Source organism: Danio rerio, chromosome 18 (genome assembly GCF_052040795.2).
Source record: "Danio rerio strain M-AB ecotype USA chromosome 18, GRCz13ab, whole genome shotgun sequence".
Classification (NCBI taxonomy): domain Eukaryota; kingdom Metazoa; phylum Chordata; class Actinopteri; order Cypriniformes; family Danionidae; genus Danio; species Danio rerio.
In genome coordinates, this window is record NC_141038.1 from 18,389,448 (window position 1) to 18,409,536 (window position 20,089).

At 34.7% G+C, this 20,089-nt stretch overlaps 2 protein-coding genes across 7 annotated transcripts; both read right to left on the reverse strand.

Moving 5' to 3' along the window:
• Positions 1-213: 213 nt before the first annotated feature.
• wee1 (WEE1 G2 checkpoint kinase) lies at positions 214-5,513 on the reverse strand. Of its 2 annotated transcripts, none has more exon segments than NM_001309435.1 (10): positions 214-1,388; positions 1,777-1,922; positions 2,449-2,619; positions 2,713-2,798; positions 2,888-2,980; positions 3,087-3,355; positions 3,446-3,618; positions 3,961-4,027; positions 4,337-4,542; positions 4,953-5,513. In NM_001309435.1, coding segments are annotated over 10 exon segments (1,839 nt in total). In that variant the 5' UTR covers positions 5,424-5,513; the 3' UTR covers positions 214-1,231.
• A 552-nt stretch (positions 5,514-6,065) lies between these two features.
• On the reverse strand, positions 6,066-17,847 carry znf143b (zinc finger protein 143b). Of its 5 annotated transcripts, XM_087291767.1 has the most exons (17): positions 17,784-17,845; positions 17,702-17,703; positions 15,936-16,051; positions 15,755-15,844; positions 15,479-15,574; positions 15,280-15,360; positions 14,140-14,324; positions 13,470-13,535; positions 13,272-13,388; positions 13,096-13,171; positions 12,892-13,017; positions 11,614-11,793; positions 11,282-11,509; positions 11,062-11,195; positions 9,492-9,647; positions 9,260-9,403; positions 6,659-6,985 (listed from the first exon to the last, which is right to left on the reverse strand). In XM_087291767.1, the coding sequence occupies exons 3-17, from the start codon at positions 16,042-16,044 to the stop codon at positions 6,902-6,904; spliced, it is 1,872 nt and encodes a 623-aa protein (XP_087147893.1). In that variant the 5' UTR covers positions 16,045-16,051; positions 17,702-17,703; positions 17,784-17,845; the 3' UTR covers positions 6,659-6,901.
• Positions 17,848-20,089: the final 2,242 nt, after the last annotated feature.

Here is a 20,089-nt window from a genome sequence, read left to right on the forward strand (position 1 = left end):
AAGAGGTTACATGTGCTAAAGGTTATTATTCTGTTCCGATGACTTAATATCAGAATGTGACAGTATAAAAACAAAAAAAGGATTAAAAATATTTTACTGTAGAGTGAATTAAACTTTAAATTTGTTTTCTCAGCTAAGGCCATGCAACAAAAACGACAAAAACCAAAACAAACCCCAACTCCACTTTACATGTTTAAGAAAAACAAAGCAAAATTGACCAGTATGGGTAAAGGGTTTATTAAAATGAACATATTCACAAACAAAGAGTTAACAAGACCAAATAATCTAAACAGTACCCTAGCAATGAGGATGATATGACAAAAGTGAAAATTAGACATTATTTACTAAAAGACATTTGATGAACTGGACAAAGATTGTTTTAATGCTACAAACAGGGTTGGAGATGTGAATGGCATATGTACATTTAAATCATCGTTGGCTTTCAGTTAAGCATACATTTGCCACATGGTTAATTCAAAAGAAAAAAACGATGAATGTAATCTGCAACAAAAATGACACTGGAGCAAACATGTTTGAATAATGAGCTAAAAATATTGCTCGCTTGCTTGGATGGATAAAATGATTTAAAGTTATTCTTAAAATAAAAATCTTCCAACCCTAACTGAATACAGACGAACATGAATAGCAGCAGGCTTTCTGTGGCAAGCTCCCCATTGCCTCCAAAGTGCTCAATTTAATGGCAATCCAACTCAAGCCCCAGCTTCTGTGGCCCAACAGGCGTTTCTTTTTTTCACAGGCAGTAAGGTGCACAAATCTTTGATCTGGTACATTCACATATAAATGGGCTCAACAGGGGCACACATCTCTCATTTGGTAAAGAGCAACACTGCACCTTTGAGAAAGCAAGTGCAGGGAGACCATTCTGACCATTGCCTATGGAACTTAAAGCAAAGATCAGGAGGACAGAACTATACTAAAAATGTGTCCATCTTAGGGCAATTCTGTCAAGAGATTTTATAAAGGCAAACCTAAACGGCAAGGCAGATCTGCATCATATGCTCAAGGGCTTCTGTTAATGTAACACAGAAGAACCCAATCTTCAGTAAAGACCACAGTGCGTGTACCAAACAGTATAAGCACTATAAGTCACAGGATAGTCCGTCTCACCCTTCTGGCTAGTCAAAATAGTCTGTGCAGAAGCACCGGTCTTTCTTAAGCACCACTGTAGTTACCACTCAGGATTGGTCATCTCCTTAGACTGGAGTTCAGTTCAGTAAATGGTGAGGCTAACCGAGCGGTTCATCTTTTTTCCGATGAGTCGGGAAGCTCTGGAGCTGGACTGGATTGTGGAACGTGTAAGAACACGGTCTGTGGTTAGAACCCTCTCCTCCGCTGCAGCCTTCGCCATCTGAGCTTTCTTCAGCTCCCTGAGAAACAAAAACAATTATTAGTTCATTCTGAAATAGGACCTTTCCATCAAGACCTTTTCTTTTAGTTTATTTATTATCACATCAGCAAGCTTACAGTGATTTTATGGCTAAATGAATACAAATGAAATGGATAATGCAATCATAAAAACATAAATTCAAACACTTTACATTAAAAACTACAATTAGATTTTTCATTCCATTAGTTTTTCCAGTGTGATATATGATCATTTAGAAATCTATCGAACATAGAAAAATTAAGAAGCCTTTAAAATGTCAAACACCTTTATAATGTTTCAGCAGGCAACATATCTAAATCTAGGTAAGAATCTACCTCTTATAAATGAAAGCATTAAGCATATACAAAACATGGATGGTGATTACATACTTCTGCAAAAGTGCGTTCTTGAATTTCTCTGCATTAAGCTCTACACGCAGCTGGTCAGCACTCATTCTGGATGCAGTCAGAAGAACAGGATGCCTGACAAGTTCTGAGGTCGAGGGTCGTCGTGTTGGGTCAGGATGAATCATAAGCTGTCAATGGAGACATGTTGACATTTTAATCAGACATTCAAAATTGGTATGGAGAGAATTCAGTTTATTGCCATTCGAGCTTGTCAGGCCATGTCATGGCAAAAAAAAAAACTAAATCAAGTTTACCACATTTTATAAATATCACTTTTCTATAATTACAAAAAAAATTCTAACAATTAAAAGTCATCAACAGCAATAAATAATGCACAAGATAATACATAAATAATAATAACAGAAAAAAAAACAGTTTAAGGTTTACTTTTGATAAAAATTCTACAAATTTAAATTATCTCCAGATTTAAAAAAGTTGTCCGATAACATTAAAAATAGGCGATTCAACAAGTATTTGCTAAAAGTTTGGTCTCTACTGCAATATTGACATTTTTGGGGTTCTTCTTTGAGCAAATGGGTCTTGTGCATCCAATACAGCATCTTCTACAAAAAAACTCAAAACCAGTATGGAAAAAAATAATAATAAATAGTAGACTTAATTCTATATAGGATTATCTCATGGTAGAAGCCTTACCTTCAGCAAGCTTAAAAATTCCTGAGAAAGCACTTGAGGGATATGGGGCAGAATGCCCTGTCGGATTTTGTGCCACTTGTCTCCATTGGTAGGAAGAGGCTCTGCTCCAGACGCACTGACTACAGTCAGAGCAAGAGCAAATATATCTGCTTTTTTCAAATTACTGTAATCCTGCAGGAAAGAAATATTAAAACAAAACATTAAATATAAAACAAATGTAAATATAAACCTAAATAAACAAAACTTAATGAAGAAAGGGTTTACCTCTTGAAGAACTTCATTTGCAAGGAACCTGCTGTCACCTTCTTCAACTTGTGGATTGGTAACCGTTGTAACATGGCCTAAATCACCTGAAACCAAAAATATTATAAAAATCCTGTTCACTTTAAATTTATGAATCAAGTTAGCATCATCTAGGGATGCAATTTCAGTGTCTTACCTATTTTGTACACCACATTTGTGGTGGGGCCATCTTCTTCATCTTCAAATTCTTCTACACTAGCAGCAGGTTTGCGTGAAATGAATATATTGCCTGAAAGACATGAACAGAAGTCAAATATAGCACAAAAAAACAACAACAACAGATCTTTAAAACATTAGCGCAATATTTCTAAAAATTTGAACAAGCAAATACATACTTGGCTTGATATCCATGTGAACAAGGGCTGTCGAGTGAATGTATTTGAGTCCCCGAGAAACTTGCAGCAGCAGATCCTTCAGCTCCAACTCAGACAGGAAGTGCATGCGCCTGTTGTTCTCAGCAATGACATCAGACAGGGTTCCACCATTGCAGTACTCATTCTGGATTAGCATGTGGTCGTCTTCTGCCCAGGCAGAATAATACCTCACAACGTGGGGGTGCTGTCCAAGTACAGCATGTGCATATACCTCACGAAGTGCATTTTGCCTATAGGGGTCAATTCACAGCAATAATTAAAACAAATAATTCAGATTTGTTTCTGGTATTGAAAAGCAAGAAGGTACAATGCCCACTTACTCATCCACAGAGCCTGCCAGAGGCTTTTTGGAACGTTTGATGGCGTAAATACAGCCGTCCAACCTCTTGACGCATTTAAAAACAGAACCAAACTGTCCAGAGCCAATCTTCTCCAACTCGTGGAATTCAGATGCATATCTGGACATCATGTTATTCTCCATCATTGTAATCCTCTGTAAGGAATTTATTAGACACATTAGGAATGCACCAAAACTGTGTTAGAGGTCTTTTTTATTAGGTTTCAGAAAAGATAAAAAAAATCTAGACTGAAGTAAAATAATTATAACTATTATTATTATTATCATAACAACAACAGCAAATAAAAAAAGAGGATTAAGGTCAAGTAAAATAAAGGTAAAAGAAAATTAGTTTTTGGTTAAGCACATTATACATTTTCAGTTAAAACTTAATACACATTTTATGGTGAATTTCAATGTATTCAAAGATTTTAAAAGTACTTAAAATATCAAAAATACTTGTATAACTAATATATATATATATAGCTTAAGTTTTACCTTCGAAGGTGGAATCAGCTCATCTTCAATCTCGGCATCACTTGCATCCATGTCTTCCCCACATGAACTGCAGAAAGGGGAAAAATTTATTAGAAAGAATGAAAATAAAGACATCGGACGACAGGGGGCAGCAGAGAGGCCTGACTAAGCACATGGCGTGTTTGGTAAGCGAACACGAGGGTTTGGTTCCTCGCCAACTTTTTGTCCTGGAACAATATTAGTAAACGGATTTAACGATCTGTCCTGCGACCTGTACCACACCTGTCCAAGTTAAGCATAGCGTTTCATTGTGTTAAAACCAATTCACAGCAGTCAGTAATCTGGACGTTAGGCGTTTAATACACGAGAAAAAGACGTTTTAAACTAGTCAACATACTCATTCCAGTGTGATCGTTTCCTGTTGTTTCTCTGTAGTGTCGATGACTGCACCAGTATAGAGTCCGGGGTGAAGGGGTTGATGTTTACTCTGGGTGTCTGGTTTCGTTTACCGTCCAGACAGGCTTTACTCGTTGAATCAACATTCGTAAAGAGGGCGACTCTCCGGCTCGTCGAGCCCATCGTCCTGGCCCTCGACAATAAGCTCTGTAAATACAATAATATGCACAGTTAACACTCATTTTAATTAGCACAGCACATTAAACTACGTTAAAATTGTTTCAACAGAAAACAAGGAAACGCCTGTGCGTTAGACATGATGTAATGATGTTCTGGTATCAATAGACTGATTCACTAAAATTGTTACGCAACTGCTGTACAGTTAACGTTAGCCCATTTCTAGGTCACTAGGTGAGCTCATCCACTAGGTAATGCAAATCTATTTTCAAATCATGACTAACGTTATTTACTTTGCCTTTTAAAAGTTAACAACCGAGGGGAGGAAAAAAAAAACTCGTGGAAAAACATTTTTTACAAATGTAAACAAAAAAATGTAAACTTTTAAACTTGTACATAAAACGCACAAACTATTTTTGCGAATAACTGAAAAAACAAACCTTTGGGGTGTGGGGGGTATCAAAAAGACGGAGTTTTCTGAAGGTTTTGTGGGGTGGTGTATCGGGACAGTCCGGGATAGGCGAGCTGGAGCCTTCCATGTCATCGTGAATGTAACTCCTCTCGGGTGAACTATCGTACGCCGGAGGACTTTTCCGTGGCGATGGAGAGCTTTTCATGTAAAAAGCTGGTTTCACCCGAGACGGCGAGCCGAACCCCTCTTCATCCCAGGACTCGTCGTCGTCTCGGTTTCGGCTTAGCGGGCTACTGTTGCCCAAGTCCTCCGGCCTCTTTTCTAGGCTGCGCCGCAAAGGTACTGGAGAGTCCAGCTCCGTGAAACCCGATTCGGCCCCAGTGCTGTTGTTTGCGTCTTCAATGCTGTCCTCTTCCCCGTCACTAGTCGAAAACTGCAGCTTCTGGCGAACGGGTTTAAGATTTGGAGACTTGCCGTGTCTCCCAGCCCCGAAACTCATATTTTCGGTTAAAAGTTCAGCTATTTTTAACTATAAAACGTAAAAACTTAAAAGTAAGTTGTATATAGGCATTAAAACCAGCCCAGTAGGCTGACAAATCAAGCAGATATGATGTAACTTTGTTTTAGATGAACATTTCTAACGTTAATACCGATCCAGCGATGCAACAACCGGAGCGAGAGAAGTGATCCCCAGACTTGAAAGAGTCCGCCTTATGGATTAACGTTATCCGTGAAAATATCTTCTTTTGGCGAGTGATAACTCCGTGACAAGTCCGAACAAGTTTAGTTTAGCCGCATACAGAAACTGATATCGACGTTGAAATTGTTCAAACCAGCGTCCACGGCGACGTCTCGGATGAAAAAAATGGCTGCTCCAGAAACTTCCAACTGAATATCCGAAAAACTAGAAAAGTCAATTCCTATTAAGCGGCGAAGCGATATACGGCACGTAAAACAAAACCGTAAACCTCTCAAAAGATGTCAGATCATCCAAAATAGTATCCTTAAAGACTATAATGTTTACAAAAGTAGTTTGAATGACGAGCTACTCCTCCCACCAACAAGCGTGGTCAAAGTCTTCCCGCGACCGTTGGTCATGTGACGCGATGTGCACCAATGAGCGTCGATTTCCAAAGTTTAAAACATAGGAGGTTCTGAGTGTGCTACGTCAGCAAGTCCCTCCCCCGACATATACACTGAGTGTGACCTCAATTTGGCGCGAATGCTTTTCTTTCATCTGATTGATGGTATCGTTTGATCTTTTGAGTTAATCAGAGAATGTCCGCTTATATTAGAGCACATTGAGATCCGTTATTTGTGGCACAGGAACACGATACATTAAGTGCATCATATAATATTAGATGAGATTAATCATTTTGTTTGTTTTCATGACAGTAAATTAGCCACATGGTTTTGTTTTGATGGCAAAGCTTATCCAATGGCAATCAGTTAACAATGATAATCACTTGCACAGCCCGTTAAGTCTTATTGATATATTTTTTTTACATCATCATCACCATTGTTGATGGGACTTTCCATAATGTATGTCGTTCTGGCAAATCTGTACATAAAAGCCACAATTGGAAAGCACCCAAAAGTTTATAAGGTGTACAATAAATAAATAAAAACCACCAGCTTTTTTTCTTTTAAAGTTTAAGACTTCTCTCCAAACTGAAGGACTCACATCTCATCATTCCATTGGCATTGACATTAAATTAAAAATACATTTAAAAATAGATTTTGTCTTTTTATTATTATTATCATAGACCTTTTTTAACAGCTTGCAAAAATAGCATAATCAAATATATACAGAAAACTCTACTTTTAAAACAGCTATGTACATATCCACACAAAAATATATTTGATATATAGCGATCATGATGCCAGCATTAGAAAAAAATATTTTTACAACACTCAGACTTACACACACACAAATCCTTGAGACCTTTAGTTCATTGATAAGTTATACAACATGAGTTAATCGTCCATGCCGGGAGTTTCTCCTTGTTGTATTCTTGATGCTATTCTGATGGCTTCTTCTAGGGACGGATGATCACTTAGCTGAGGAGAAAGTTGGAGATAAATGGAATAATTGTTTACAGATTCATGATAACAAATGATTTCAAAATTGTCAATCATTCAGTTCTAATAAGACAGAAACACTCAAATAACACACTTTCCTTTTGTTGGCAATGTAAGCTCATTAATCAGAACTGAATGGCACATCTATTTTACGATCAATACAAGATTGATTGGACTAAACCAACTAAATCAATCAGTTCTCTATGAATACAAACAAAAATGATGCAATCAATGATCATGGGTTTGTTAAGTGGTGACGTACGAAACACTGTTTCCTGGTCCAAGCCGCTGCTTATTTGAATTGATATTTAAAAAATATTTGTATGATAATTTTTTAGTCCTATCACACATTAAAGGGAATTTTATATAAAATCATGGTGTACACGACAGTCTCTGGACTTGCTATATCACAGACCCCAACATTTTAACAATATATAAAAAAAAATTATAATTGTTTGGCCATATATATATATATATATATATATATATATATATATATATATATATATATATATATATATATATATATATATATATATATATATATATATATATATATATATAATGGTCGTGATATTCGGCAGTATTACATCGCATTGTAAACATTTATAACTACCATTTGTTGAGTCTCCCCATAAAGTTTGATAGAGCAATTGGACTCAGAAGCTGCTTTACTTGACTCACACTTAACAAGCAGAATATTATTATACAGTTATCTGCAACTAATTTCAGCTATTTATTACATGAGTGGAAATTATTTATTAAATAGCACTGTATATGGATTAATACAAATATCAAGGGCTTAAAATTAGTATTTGTGCACTTTATAGTTGCTGTTTAAGATTTTGGTTTTATTCATTTTGCACTTATTTTCTATTGGGAATTTCCAGGGTGTGAGTGAACAGCATTTTTTTTTATTTTTGTGTGAACTATTTATTGATCATAAAATATCCTGCCATTGGAATTGTTAAAATCACAGAAAACTGAACTGAATTTTACATAAATTTTACAAATAAAAAGAGATAAGTAACACAAACCTTTATACGTAATTTTAAAGAACAGTTTCTTTTTTTTTGTAAATTGTATGTTTACATGGACACCAATAATCAGATTTTAATAGGATTCAGACAAAACTCTAAGAGTCTACCACGTAAACAGTAAATTTTATTAATCTAATCCGCCTAAGTTTATAACTAAACAAAATTCGGATTAACCAGATGTGGAGTATGACGATTTGAAGGGCAGTACAGACATGGAAACATCGCAATCAAATTATTACCGCCATGTAGGAGTTTTCACCGCATTTTGCAACAGGATAGTCCATACACAGATGGCTGTTTGATACTATTCTCCACAACTACCAAGTCAGTTAAGACCACAGACACCGTGAAATGAGTTTTTTTTCTCCCATATGGCATGCGGTATCAAATTCAATTAAAACAACAGTCTTCCACCAGTCCTTATTTCGCACTCGCTTCCAATACCTCAGTTTGTCAAAGGGACATGAATAAAATGTTTCTAAATGAAAGTGAAACTACCTAACTGCAGCTAAAGTCAAAGACTTTAAAAATGAAACACCTGAAATTACATGAAACTCCAGAGGAAATGTGGATAGTGTGGTGACGCAATGATGGTAATTGATCTAGGTGCTATAACATGTAAAACAGGATCATGAAAGGAACTTTTAAAACTCAACTCATGTAAACACCTCAAACACCACATCATATTATTGTCTTATTCAGATTAAGGCAAATAATTCAAATACTGATGTCAAAGTAAACATAGCCATTGTAGCTTTGGATTAAATACTTTAGGAAATACAAGTAGTGAAGTATGAAATATATTTGACTTTGACTATATTTGACTATAATCTGACTTAGCTTAAAATTATTTTGCTGAGATGCATAGCAAATTTAGTTTTACAACTTTCCAAAGCCAAGACCTAAAGAACATTCCAGAATACTGTTTCACTTGACATCTTTAACACATCCTGAAAGCAAACACCTAATGGTAAAAACCCCCAACAATAATTACATGTTTCCACCCTAAAAGGGGCTTAAGGGTTTACAGCATTAACTGTGAGCTGTATTATTTATTCCCAAGTAAACACATAAACTAAGTAAACATATGATTTAAGATTTCCAGCCCCTCCTAACTGTGTGTGTGTTTGTATTAATGTGACTCTGTCTTTGAGAGTATGATTCCATTACGCATGTGTATGTCTGTGTGTAAATATATATATTTATGCTATACCTGCACAGCTATGTGTGTGCCGTTAGAGGTAGCCAGCAGAGTGACCGGGTGTGGGCTTGTGGAAACTTCATGTTGTTCCTGATCCTGGATCAGCTCCCCCTCTTCTGTCTGGTAAGCTGCCAGATCCGGCGTTACGATGGCCACCTAAAATGTAAATAAAGTGTGTGTATTCAGCAAATGTAATGGCTTCTGCAGGTAGAAAACCAGCTGGATGATGTAAAAAAATCCTTACTTGTCCCTCAGTGCCGTCTGCAGATACCATAGTAACTGAATGTGCTCCCCCTGAGGAAAGCATTGCTTCATGGGCTGGGATTGTTATGGTGGTCCCCTCTTGTGTTACCATTGTAATCGTGCCTCCCATAGCCTGCATATCTGCTTGAGACAGAACCTGTGGAAAGAAAAAAAACAACCAAATTCAGGAAGTCTGAAATCTTTCATTGTTTACCTGAGACACAACTGCATAAACCGATTTGACCACAGTAAATATTATACAACGTTTCCATTGTAGATTTGTCTTTTGTATCATTTATATATACACAGTTGAAGCCATGATGACAGTAAATAATATTTTACTAGATATTTTCAAGACACTTCTATACGGCTTAAAGTGACATTTAAAGGCTTAAGTAGGTTAATTAGGTTATCTAGGCAGGTTAGAGTAATTAGGCAAGTTATTGTATAACGATGGTTTGTTCTGTAGGCGATCGATAAAATGTATAGCTTAAAAGGGTTATTAATTTTGACCTTAAAATGTTTATTAAAAAATGTAAAACTGCTTTTATTCTAGCTGAAATAAAACAAGTAAGACTTTCTCCAGAAGAACATTTTCATCATTTGGGAAATATAAAAAAATAAAATAAAAAATTAAAAGGGGGTTTAATAATTCAGATTTCAACTATATATATATATATATATATATATATATATATATATATATATATATATATATATATATATATATATATATATATATATATGATTAAATCAAAATGTCTTATTAGACTGCAGCTCTACACAAGAAGTTTGGCCAGAGGAGAACTGTTTGTGCCTAACTGAGCCTGGTTTCCCCTTAAGGTTTTTTTTCCTTCACTTTTTGATAAATGTTACATACACCAGTGTTACTAATAATCAGGTGCAGCAGATTTTCTTCTCAAGGGTTTGTTTACACAACAAAAAAGTACTAAAATTGATATTTCAGCATTTTTTAAAAGTTGAGAAAACAATAATCCTTATTAACATGGTGAAATTGATGTAAAATACTGCATTACCCATGCTCAAATGTAAACTACATGTAAAATGTTTACATGGATATCAGTAATCAAATTATTTGCCTAAATCTGAGTAAGACAATAATATGATTTAGGTGATGACCGAAAGTTGCTTTTTGAATTTTTCTTCTTGATCCTGTTTTACATGTTATAGCACATAATTTGATTAATGTAATTGTGCCACTGCCCTGTCCACATTTCCTCTGAGTTTTATGTAACTTTGGGTGTTTCAGTTTTAATTTCTCGACTTTAACTGCAGTTTGGCACTTTTACTTTCATTTAGGAACATTTCATGCATCTGTGTATGTATAGACTATCCTGTCGCAAAATGCTGCGAAAATCCCACATGACGGTAATAGCTTTATTGCTTCGTTTACATGTCTGTACTGCACTTCAATAATGCGACTAAAATCAGCATACTCCACATGTCTCAATTCCATTTCTGTTTAGTTCGATTATGACAAAATGTCTTTGTGGTCTAAACAGTCAGCCTAAATAAATACAAAGCAGATTTCTCTTAGTGTCATCACCAACCTGTTGCGTGCCATCCTGGGATATGAGAGCCACATGATGTTGTCCCATAATCTCAGATCCTGACACTTGCTCAGATCCAGAGTCGTCATCCACCACACTTGGAGTATACATTAACCCAGGGTCATCAATGGCCTCTGAGAAAGATGCGATTTTAAAAACTCTGTTAGTCAACCAGTATCATTAGATCATAATATCTGCCTGGAGATTTAAATAAGCAGACCTGCAGGAGGCTCAAAATAACCTTCTTGCTCCTCTTCTATAGGCTCGGTGTCATTGTGTGCGGTGCGTTTATGCATGGCTAAGGTTGAAATCTGCTTATACGTCTTTCCACAGTGATTACAGTTGTAGGGTTTGCAGGGCGTATGAACCACATGGTGCTTGTATAGACTGGAGTACTCTGTGAAACGTTTGTCACACCCAGGAACTGTGCAGACATATGGCTTTTCACCTGAAGATGATGAGATTAAGACACTTTTTCAGTTTATAGTCTGAAATGATAGTTTTTGTGAACTCAAAACTTCTGGTTTGAATTGAAGAGATCAAACTAAGTACCTGTGTGGATCCTCATGTGGTTTTTGTAATTGGTGGCACTTGCAAAGGCCCTTCCGCAGTTGGGTTCGGCACAGTAATATGGCCTTTCGCCTGTGTGAGTTCGGATGTGGACTTTACGAATGTTGGATGTGGTGAAAGATCTCCCACAGCCTTCAAACGGACATTTAAAGGGTTTTTCACCTACAAAATGAACATTAAGCAACATAAACAACAAAAATGATAATAACAGACTCCATGTTTTTAATGCAAAATGAAGTAACTAAAACCTTTCACATAAAAATGAAAGTTTACTGTCCCTCAAGTGGTTCCACAAACCTTTAGGAGTATTTTTTTCTTCTGTTGAACACAATCAAATATATTTTGAAGAAAGCTGAAAACCTGATACAGGGTTTCTGCAGGTTTCACCAAGTTTAATTTAAGACTTTTTAAGACCATTATAAATGAAATTTTAGACCTATAAAGGGCTAAAGGCTAAGGTATTTTTTAAATGACCCAAATGGAAAAGATTTTTATTTGCCCTATCAACTTATTTTTATATATATAATTCAAAATATTTAATAATACAATAGTAATTTAATAATTTAAAAATACAATATTTTAGATTTTATTTCTTAGCAAAATATTTTAAATATTGTGTGAAAACTTGCAAGCTCTAGTTGTATCAAGACACTTTTTACCAACATAAACTTAAAGAAGAAAAATAAAAAAATGTTTTAAAAGTTTTAAAAACTGGAATAATCTAAATGTATGCACAACAATCTGTCCAGGTCAGTATCCTCAGCAGTAAATGCATGGAGCACTTTTAAACAAATGTTATTGTAAGGAAAATAATTAAACCATTATGAATAATAGAGTTAAAATTGAAATAAATAAAATATTGAATAAAATTAATAAAAAGTTAAAAGTTTTATTGAGATTATTGTTGGTAATTGTATGGGTTTTGTTCAGATTTGGTAGCAATACATGAACAAAGAAAAATTAAGACCTGTTGATAAAAGATTTAAGACCTACAACACAATATTTCAGTGAATTCAAGACTTTTTAAGGCCTAAAATTTGATTTTTGAGATTTAAGACATTTTAAGACCGTGCAGAAACCCTGTGATATCCACTGACTATTAAAATAAGAAAAACTCTATCTTTAAAATATCCTTTTCTGTGTTAAACAGAAGAAAAAAAGGTTTGGAACATGTGAAAGGAGATTGTATATGTAAATAATGACAGAAAATTTTCATTTTTGGGTGAACTATTCCTTTAAATGCAGACCTGGAAAGTTCACCTGTATGTGTTCTTGTGTGTTTTTGTAAATCTCCAGAAGTTTTGAAAGACTTAAGGCAGTTGAGCTCTTGACAGCGGTACGGTTTCTCTCCAGTGTGTGTTCGGACATGACTCTTGAGACCATATCCTGAAAACAGCAGATAAAAATAAGTAAAAATGCACATACAAAAGAAAAGAAATGCTTTATTTTTGGTAAAACCTTTACCTGTTGCAAACTTTTTGCCACAACCCAAATGATCACAAATGTAGGGCTTATCTCCAGTATGTGATCTTTCATGAACCTAAAATATAGAAGTCAAGAAGTGGGTAAATTACTGCACAGCCAAAGTAAACATTTAAATACTAAGACCTTAGTGGAACATATCAATATGAATATTCGACCTTCAGATGGTGAGCTGTAGTGTAGAGTTTTCCACACCCTTCATGTTCACATCGGAAGGCCTTTTCTCCAACATGCTGGATTCTAGGTGAACGACAGTCTTGACCCTGCAGTACAATCTGAGGACACAACAGTGAGTCACTGACTTAATAAGCGACTTATTCAGTAAATGCAGAAAACAGTAGAAGTGTAGACAGTACCTGCATATGGACACCATCAGAGTCCCCTCGACCAATTAACCCTGTGCCACACTCTGTGGCCTCCATCTGCAAAAAACACACGTTTGTGATTACATCAGTATAAACAGATTCTTCAGAAATTCTTCCTCTACGACATTAACATCCAAGATAATCTACTTTGACACAATCTACATTATAAAAATAGCTATAAAATAAAGTTGAATTGACTTAACTGTGATATAAAATGATTTAAAGTGCTGCTTGAATACAAAATACAATTTCTGTCATAATTTTTGCACCCTCATGTCTTTTCAAACTTTTTTTATTTACCATTCAATGTTTATATATGCATTATTGTCTAAATTAAGTCTGGTAATCTTATAAAGCAATGATGTGTCATCAGAAGACTTATATTAAACATTTAATTCCATATTAAATGTATTTTTTCAAGTCTTTCAGAATTCTTTGAAGCCTATGTCAAACATCCTTCCAAAAATCTTAAAAATATCAGTCACACTTAACAATAAGGTTTCATAATCAATGTATTTAACATGAACTAATAATAAGCAATACATGTACAGCATTTATTAATTATAGTACAACATTTACTAATGCATTATTCATGTTTGTTAACATTAGCTAATGTAAACAATCTGAATAATCTAAATAGCGGCAGGCCACTGATCTTCACCTTAGTAGAGTATTGCTCCAGTACACTAATCGTCTCGGCATCAATCGTGCCCTCTGTTTGTAAGTCTGCTACAGTACCATCAGCCTGGATGGCCAAGATGGTGTTGGACTGAGGCATATGTTGAATATATGCAGTGGTGCCATCCTCCAACTGAACAGCCTGTAATCCGCCCTGATCATATGTTTCTGGAAAGATTGTTGACATGAACATTTCATCATAATTAATAAAACATTTACTTATATAATACAAAATAAGAAACAAGTGTCAAACTGTAAAATTACATTCAGAAATGCTGTAAAACAGATTAAAATTTGCTTTATAAAAATAAACATCTACAAACATTATAAACAAAAGTAATTTACTTACATTATTCAGAATAAAATAAAATTAATAAATAAATATAATAAAAATTAACAAAAATTATAGTGACATTCTCCATAAACAAGTCGAAACAAAATGAAAGCATTTCAGCATCGATATCACAATGTGCACATCTACAAGTCACATCGTAAGATACAGTTGGATTCAGAATTATCTTTAAATAAATAAATTATTTTTTTCTTAGAATTTTTGTCGTGTTTCTAGTACAAATAGCTACATTTCAAAGCGAAAAAAAAAAAGATTATTTTACCTACCCAACTGGCAGATAATTTCACTTGTTTCACAAGGAAAAACTCTTAATTTTGGCTAATTTCTTCTGAAGTTTTAAACAAAACGTTATTTTTTTTACATGATCTAAGAATTTTATTTATTTATTATAAATTTTTATTGAATATTTGGACTAGAAACGAAACAAAGTAGGAAAAGCATTTTTTTTGTATTGTGATTATTTAATTTCTGTACCTGAATACTGTTATACTCCCTAGAAAACCACCAAATAGTGCTATTCAAATCATCTTGTAAAAACTGTATTCATATTGCAATATTTAATCGCAGACAAATAAAATATTGCAGTATCAGGTTTTTCCAAAATCGTGCAGCCCTATGTGACAGTTTAAACACATTTTTCTTGACATTAATATAATTATAGAAGTCAATTAGATTATAATAACATAACACAGAAAATACAGTTACAATACAATTAAGTAGAATCCTTAACATGCCCAATCCACAGTAATAAACAGCCATTCAGAGACAGACCTTTGGGTGCGTGAATGTAAGCAGTCGTTCCATCCTCTAGTTGCACAGCTTGCCCATCTTCTAGCCTCAAACCTTCTCCACCTATGAAAAAAGGTTACTTATAAAATCAAATATGATCTGGTTATATGTGCGTTGCAATTACCATAAATACTAGTAATATGCATGCAAGTAATCAACTAATTCACACTAAATAATATACCCGTTTTAGACATTGGCAGGTGCTGGACATAAGCAGCAGATCCATCCTCCAGCTGAATCACTTGTCCCTCCATTATTTTGTTTTCTGTGAGAGAAACTGTTATATGCTGTAAGATTTGAACAGCAAGTGTGCAAGACAAAAATATGCAGTCAAATTATTTAATGCAACCTATATTACATACAGGATGCCTTCAAAAGTGTAAATCAAATAGCATTTCAAGTGCAGAATAGAAGATTGTGTGCCTAAAAAGTAGCTCTAAAAATGTAGTTCCAGTACCTTTAGGGCTATGTTGGATGTATGCTGTGGATCCATCCACCAGAGTCACTGCCTGCAGGCTCACGGTGTCCATTCCATCAATATTGTCATCTGTATGGCAACAGTTGGCTGTTATGTGTCTGTGCTGGAATATGCATGAAGTACAATACTGTTGCAGATATTTTATGCAGATCCACCTCACCTGCAACTGTTACTGCCTCTGTCAGGCAAAGGGTGACCTGCTGTGGGTCCCCGTCCACACTCTGAAACTCCATGCCCTGGGTGTCCCGATTCACCTGGGCTAACAGCATGATCTGCCTGTACAAACCAGCCAACAGCCGTCATTGATTTGGTGTTCAATAACAGAAATAATACAGACCTGGGCAGCTTTACTGTTATGGTGTGTTATTAAAGTTGTTAATTTTACACTAGTTATTTATTATATTTTAGAAATATTTAACTTTCAAACTGCTAAAACAAATTGATTTTTGAAGATATTACTTGTGATGATGGTTTTGTGCTGGTGCACTCTTCCTGTAGGATCTTTTATTTGTACATTTTAATTAGTTGCATCAAAATGAATGTTAACCTTTCAGTACTACATTTTATTGCACCCTATAGAATTAGTTATTAATATTTTAAATATTATTAAATTTCAATATGCATATCTTAAAACTAATTAGCATTTTGTTTGTCTGTTTTATTGTCATACCAGCATATATTGTTATTTTCATGGCAAGGTCAATGCATAAAAAAAAAAGACATACAGTAGTTTTAAAAAACATGCAACAAACTAACAACCTTTATAACAATTATACAATATTATTATTATTGACAATTAATAATCATTGAGAGTGCTAACTAAATAGACAGCTTTATAAACTAATATCAATTTTTGATGTTATCATCATTTCAATGCTTTAGAAACACTGTTAACTAATGCAGTATTAGCTATAAATCTGTAATACGTATTTTGATTATTCACTTTCAAATGTTGCCGATTACCATTTCCGTTCTACTAGTAACTGACTACTCATTACAGACTGAATACATTTTGGGGGGATTTTTACATTCCGATACACTAGCACATCTGCTAGCTTCACTTATAAAATGTTTTATGTCTCATAGACCAACTCTGATCATCATACGTGGCTTGTAGAGATTTTTAAAAGGAAAATAAAGATTTATTAGAACAAACTAATGAAAAATTTAAAAGGGAACAAACCGATGTGTTCTCTATATGTATTTCAGCATTTATTTATGGATTTTGGAGTATTTAAAAAAATGCTTTAATACATTAATTTCATAATTAACAGGCAATGGTTATTTTGGGGATTAAAAATAAAACTGCTTGTCTCAGAAAAAACATCGCATTCTGCAAAGTGGTGCAATAATAGGAACGTTGCGATTTGGCAAGCTCACCAAATATACACAAACTACCGCATTAGAGCGGGCATTTCTGATGTCCATTTTAGCCAAATAGCGGAAACATATTTAAAGAACACAACTTGGGAATATAAAAATAATTGCACAATTACAAAAATTAAATCGCAAAAAGCAGCTGATATAAAGTTGTTCGTCAGTTCTTAGCTTTATTAGTTGACAGGACATCTGTCATGCTAACCCATCATCACATGTTAGCAAATATGCTACAATAATGCTCGCGTTTTACTCTTGACGTTTCCTCTCGTTTACATAATATACTCGCGGTTGGTATTCATATACTTATGCAACCACACAAACTTAAACAAAACGTTTCCGTCCTAAATAAAGCTGTTTAAAACAGAATGGGGCGACCATTAGCCCGCAGCGAATTCGCTGCGGCAGTAACTTGACAATCACAATCGGATCGTTACAATTGTTGCAACCGATTACAACCCTGCGTCCAACTGCCTTTAATAAATAAAACACCGCTTCCGATGCATTTTCACGAGTTTATTTCGTTCTGCATTCCACATCGAATTCCACCGCTCTCCCATCGCCACGCTTTCCGGCTAAGCGCGTCTGAGGAAATAAGGCACACTGGGTAAAAACACATTTATATACTAACCTCCGAAAATTTTCCAACAATCCCTTCGTTCGACCACCATGCACCAGGGCAGGAAACGCTATGCAGAATATACAACCCCAGAATCTGAATAACAAAAGAGTCCCTTCAACCGATTCTTAATACGCGGTTGTGATTGGCTGAAGCAGGATGCTGACACTTTACCATTGGTTAAACTTCCTTCGGTGCGAATTCGTGTTGTCAGAAATTCACGTTCCGGGGCACCTTGGGGACGCCATTCGGGTCTGTTGGGTGTATTGTTCAAGCGTGAATAAGCAAATCTCGCACAGAAGCGTCTGGGCATGGTATATCAATTAGGCGGATAGATCCCGTGGGTTTTGTGTATATTTATTTGAAAGCTATAACGCGACCAGTGGTTATATTGTTGTGCTAACCGCAGATATTAACAGCGTGTCACCGAAGGCACGGTCGCCATTTTGAATCGCATTATGTCATGGCTGGAGTGAGGATGCCTGGGCAATGCAGTGCAGTAGAACAGCTTCACCTTTCGCTGATGTCATAAACTCTTGTAACTTGCCTTTTTACTGTATGTCGTATATGTTTTCATACAAAACAATAAACATTTCAATTTTAACACGTTCACAAGTACGTTGTTTTTATATTCAGATAGACATAGGCCACTGGCTGTATTTTGAACAAGACATACAACTATTGAAACTATTTAAAATGATAGCTCTCAAATAATATTATTTACTTACTATTTACTCACCTTCAAGTGGTTCCAAACCTTTATGAAAACACAATAGATCAAATTTAGAAAATCGTTTGAAACCAGTAACCATTCTTCCATAGCAAAAACAAATTAGGAAGTCTATGGTTACTGTTTACAACATTTTTCAAAATATCTTTTTGTGCTTACAGAAGAGAGGAACTTAAGATTTGTGACAAGGGCGAGGAAATGGCAGAATTTTCAAGTATTGAGTTAACTGTCCATCTAATAGACTCTGGCTGTTCTGGATTTAATAGGTGTTTGATTAAAAAAAATGATTAGAGCATTCATTTTATTTGTTGCAACTGAAACCAAATAGCCATTGTGTTCTTACTGCTTCTGAAGTTAAATATTGGTATTGTGTTGTTAAAAAACTAAATATAAACAGACTGTTATGCTGACCAATTGTCATTTTACACTGTAAAAGACAAAAATGTTATTTTTAATTGGGAATAAATGACAACTGCATTAAAAAACAAACATGTTTTATTCAAACGCATTACTATAAATCGTATACAGAGATAATGAGAATTTACTTGGTCTTATTTTTACCCTGACTGTGTGCGTTATATATTTTAGAAAATATAGTTACATATCGTTTTTATAATAACTACTGATATGGCTTTATTAGTTGTAATTAAATTATTTTAATACAATTAATATGATTACATTTCTTAAAGGCCAGCATGGTGAGATTGAAATTTTCAAAAATAAAGAAAGTTCAGTCAATGTTAATATGAATTTATAACATTCAAGTCGTTCAAAATTGTTCTCTGTGCTTTTTTTCTTAGCTTTTTCAATTCTTTAATCTGCCATAGTTGGGTCCTTTTTCCAAAACATCATCTATGTTTCATTGGCTTTTCTCACCTCAGTTTCTTTTTCGCATTTCAGCTTCTGTGGAAGAGGAGATGGCCAGACATGTCTATTTTTGGACAGAGAGTCTGGGCTCAGGTTGTGAAATCAGTTTCAGCTCAACCTTTGTGGTGCAATTTCTCACGTGAGTTTCTGTTAAACCCGTCATGCAAATTTTTAACTTTCAGCCCTTTTTAAATGATAAAGATATTCAAACCCACTAATCTTACAATCACTATGCATTATATACAGAGGCAAATGTCATTTCTAGAGCCCCAATAAAAGGAGGGCCTGTAGAGTGTTTTTTTATTATTAAATCACAAATTAAATTATTTGAAATTATGCATTCATGTATTTTCTTTAGTAGTCAAAATAAAGGGACAGTTACCTTGAAAATATAAAATCTGTCTTTAATTGATGGGTTCAGATGCAAAAAAAGTGTATTTTCAATTTTGACTCTAAAATGAATATTTTAGAATATTCTTTGCCATAACAGTGAAATTACAGAACCTACACAGAGCACTCTGAGAAAATGCTCATTAGAAGAAAATTTCAATACTTGGAGACTCCAATTATTCACACTCATGTCATTCCAATACATAAAGATGTGTTGAAATGTCTCTTAATTTCTTCTGTCATGTACCTAATTTTTCATTTTTGGATGAAGTATCCCTTTAAGAATCCAATAGCCTTGATGATTATTGACTTTTATTAGCCAATGATCTCT

What these genes read in the sequence shown, in the direction of transcription:
- wee1 (XM_087291624.1), bottom strand. Translation starts at nt 4,518, where the DNA reads ATGGGCTCGACGAGCCGGAGAGTCGCCCTCTTTACGAATGTTGATTCA. An exon ending in AAACGATCACACTGGAATGA is followed by an intron (nt 4,028 to 4,336) that starts GTATGTTGACTA and finishes CCCTTTCTGCAG; the next exon opens with TTCATGTGGGGAAGACATGG. An exon ending in AAGAACGCACTTTTGCAGAA is followed by an intron (nt 1,389 to 1,776) that starts GTATGTAATCAC and finishes TTTGTTTCTCAG; the next exon opens with GGAGCTGAAGAAAGCTCAGA.
- znf143b (XM_087291767.1), bottom strand. Translation starts at nt 16,044, where the DNA reads ATGCTGTTAGCCCAGGTGAATCGGGACACCCAGGGCATGGAGTTTCAG. An exon ending in CCTGCCAATGTCTAAAACGG is followed by an intron (nt 15,361 to 15,478) that starts GTATATTATTTA and finishes CTTTTTTCATAG; the next exon opens with GTGGAGAAGGTTTGAGGCTA. An exon ending in ACACACAAGAACACATACAG is followed by an intron (nt 11,794 to 12,891) that starts GTGAACTTTCCA and finishes TTCATTTTGTAG; the next exon opens with GTGAAAAACCCTTTAAATGT.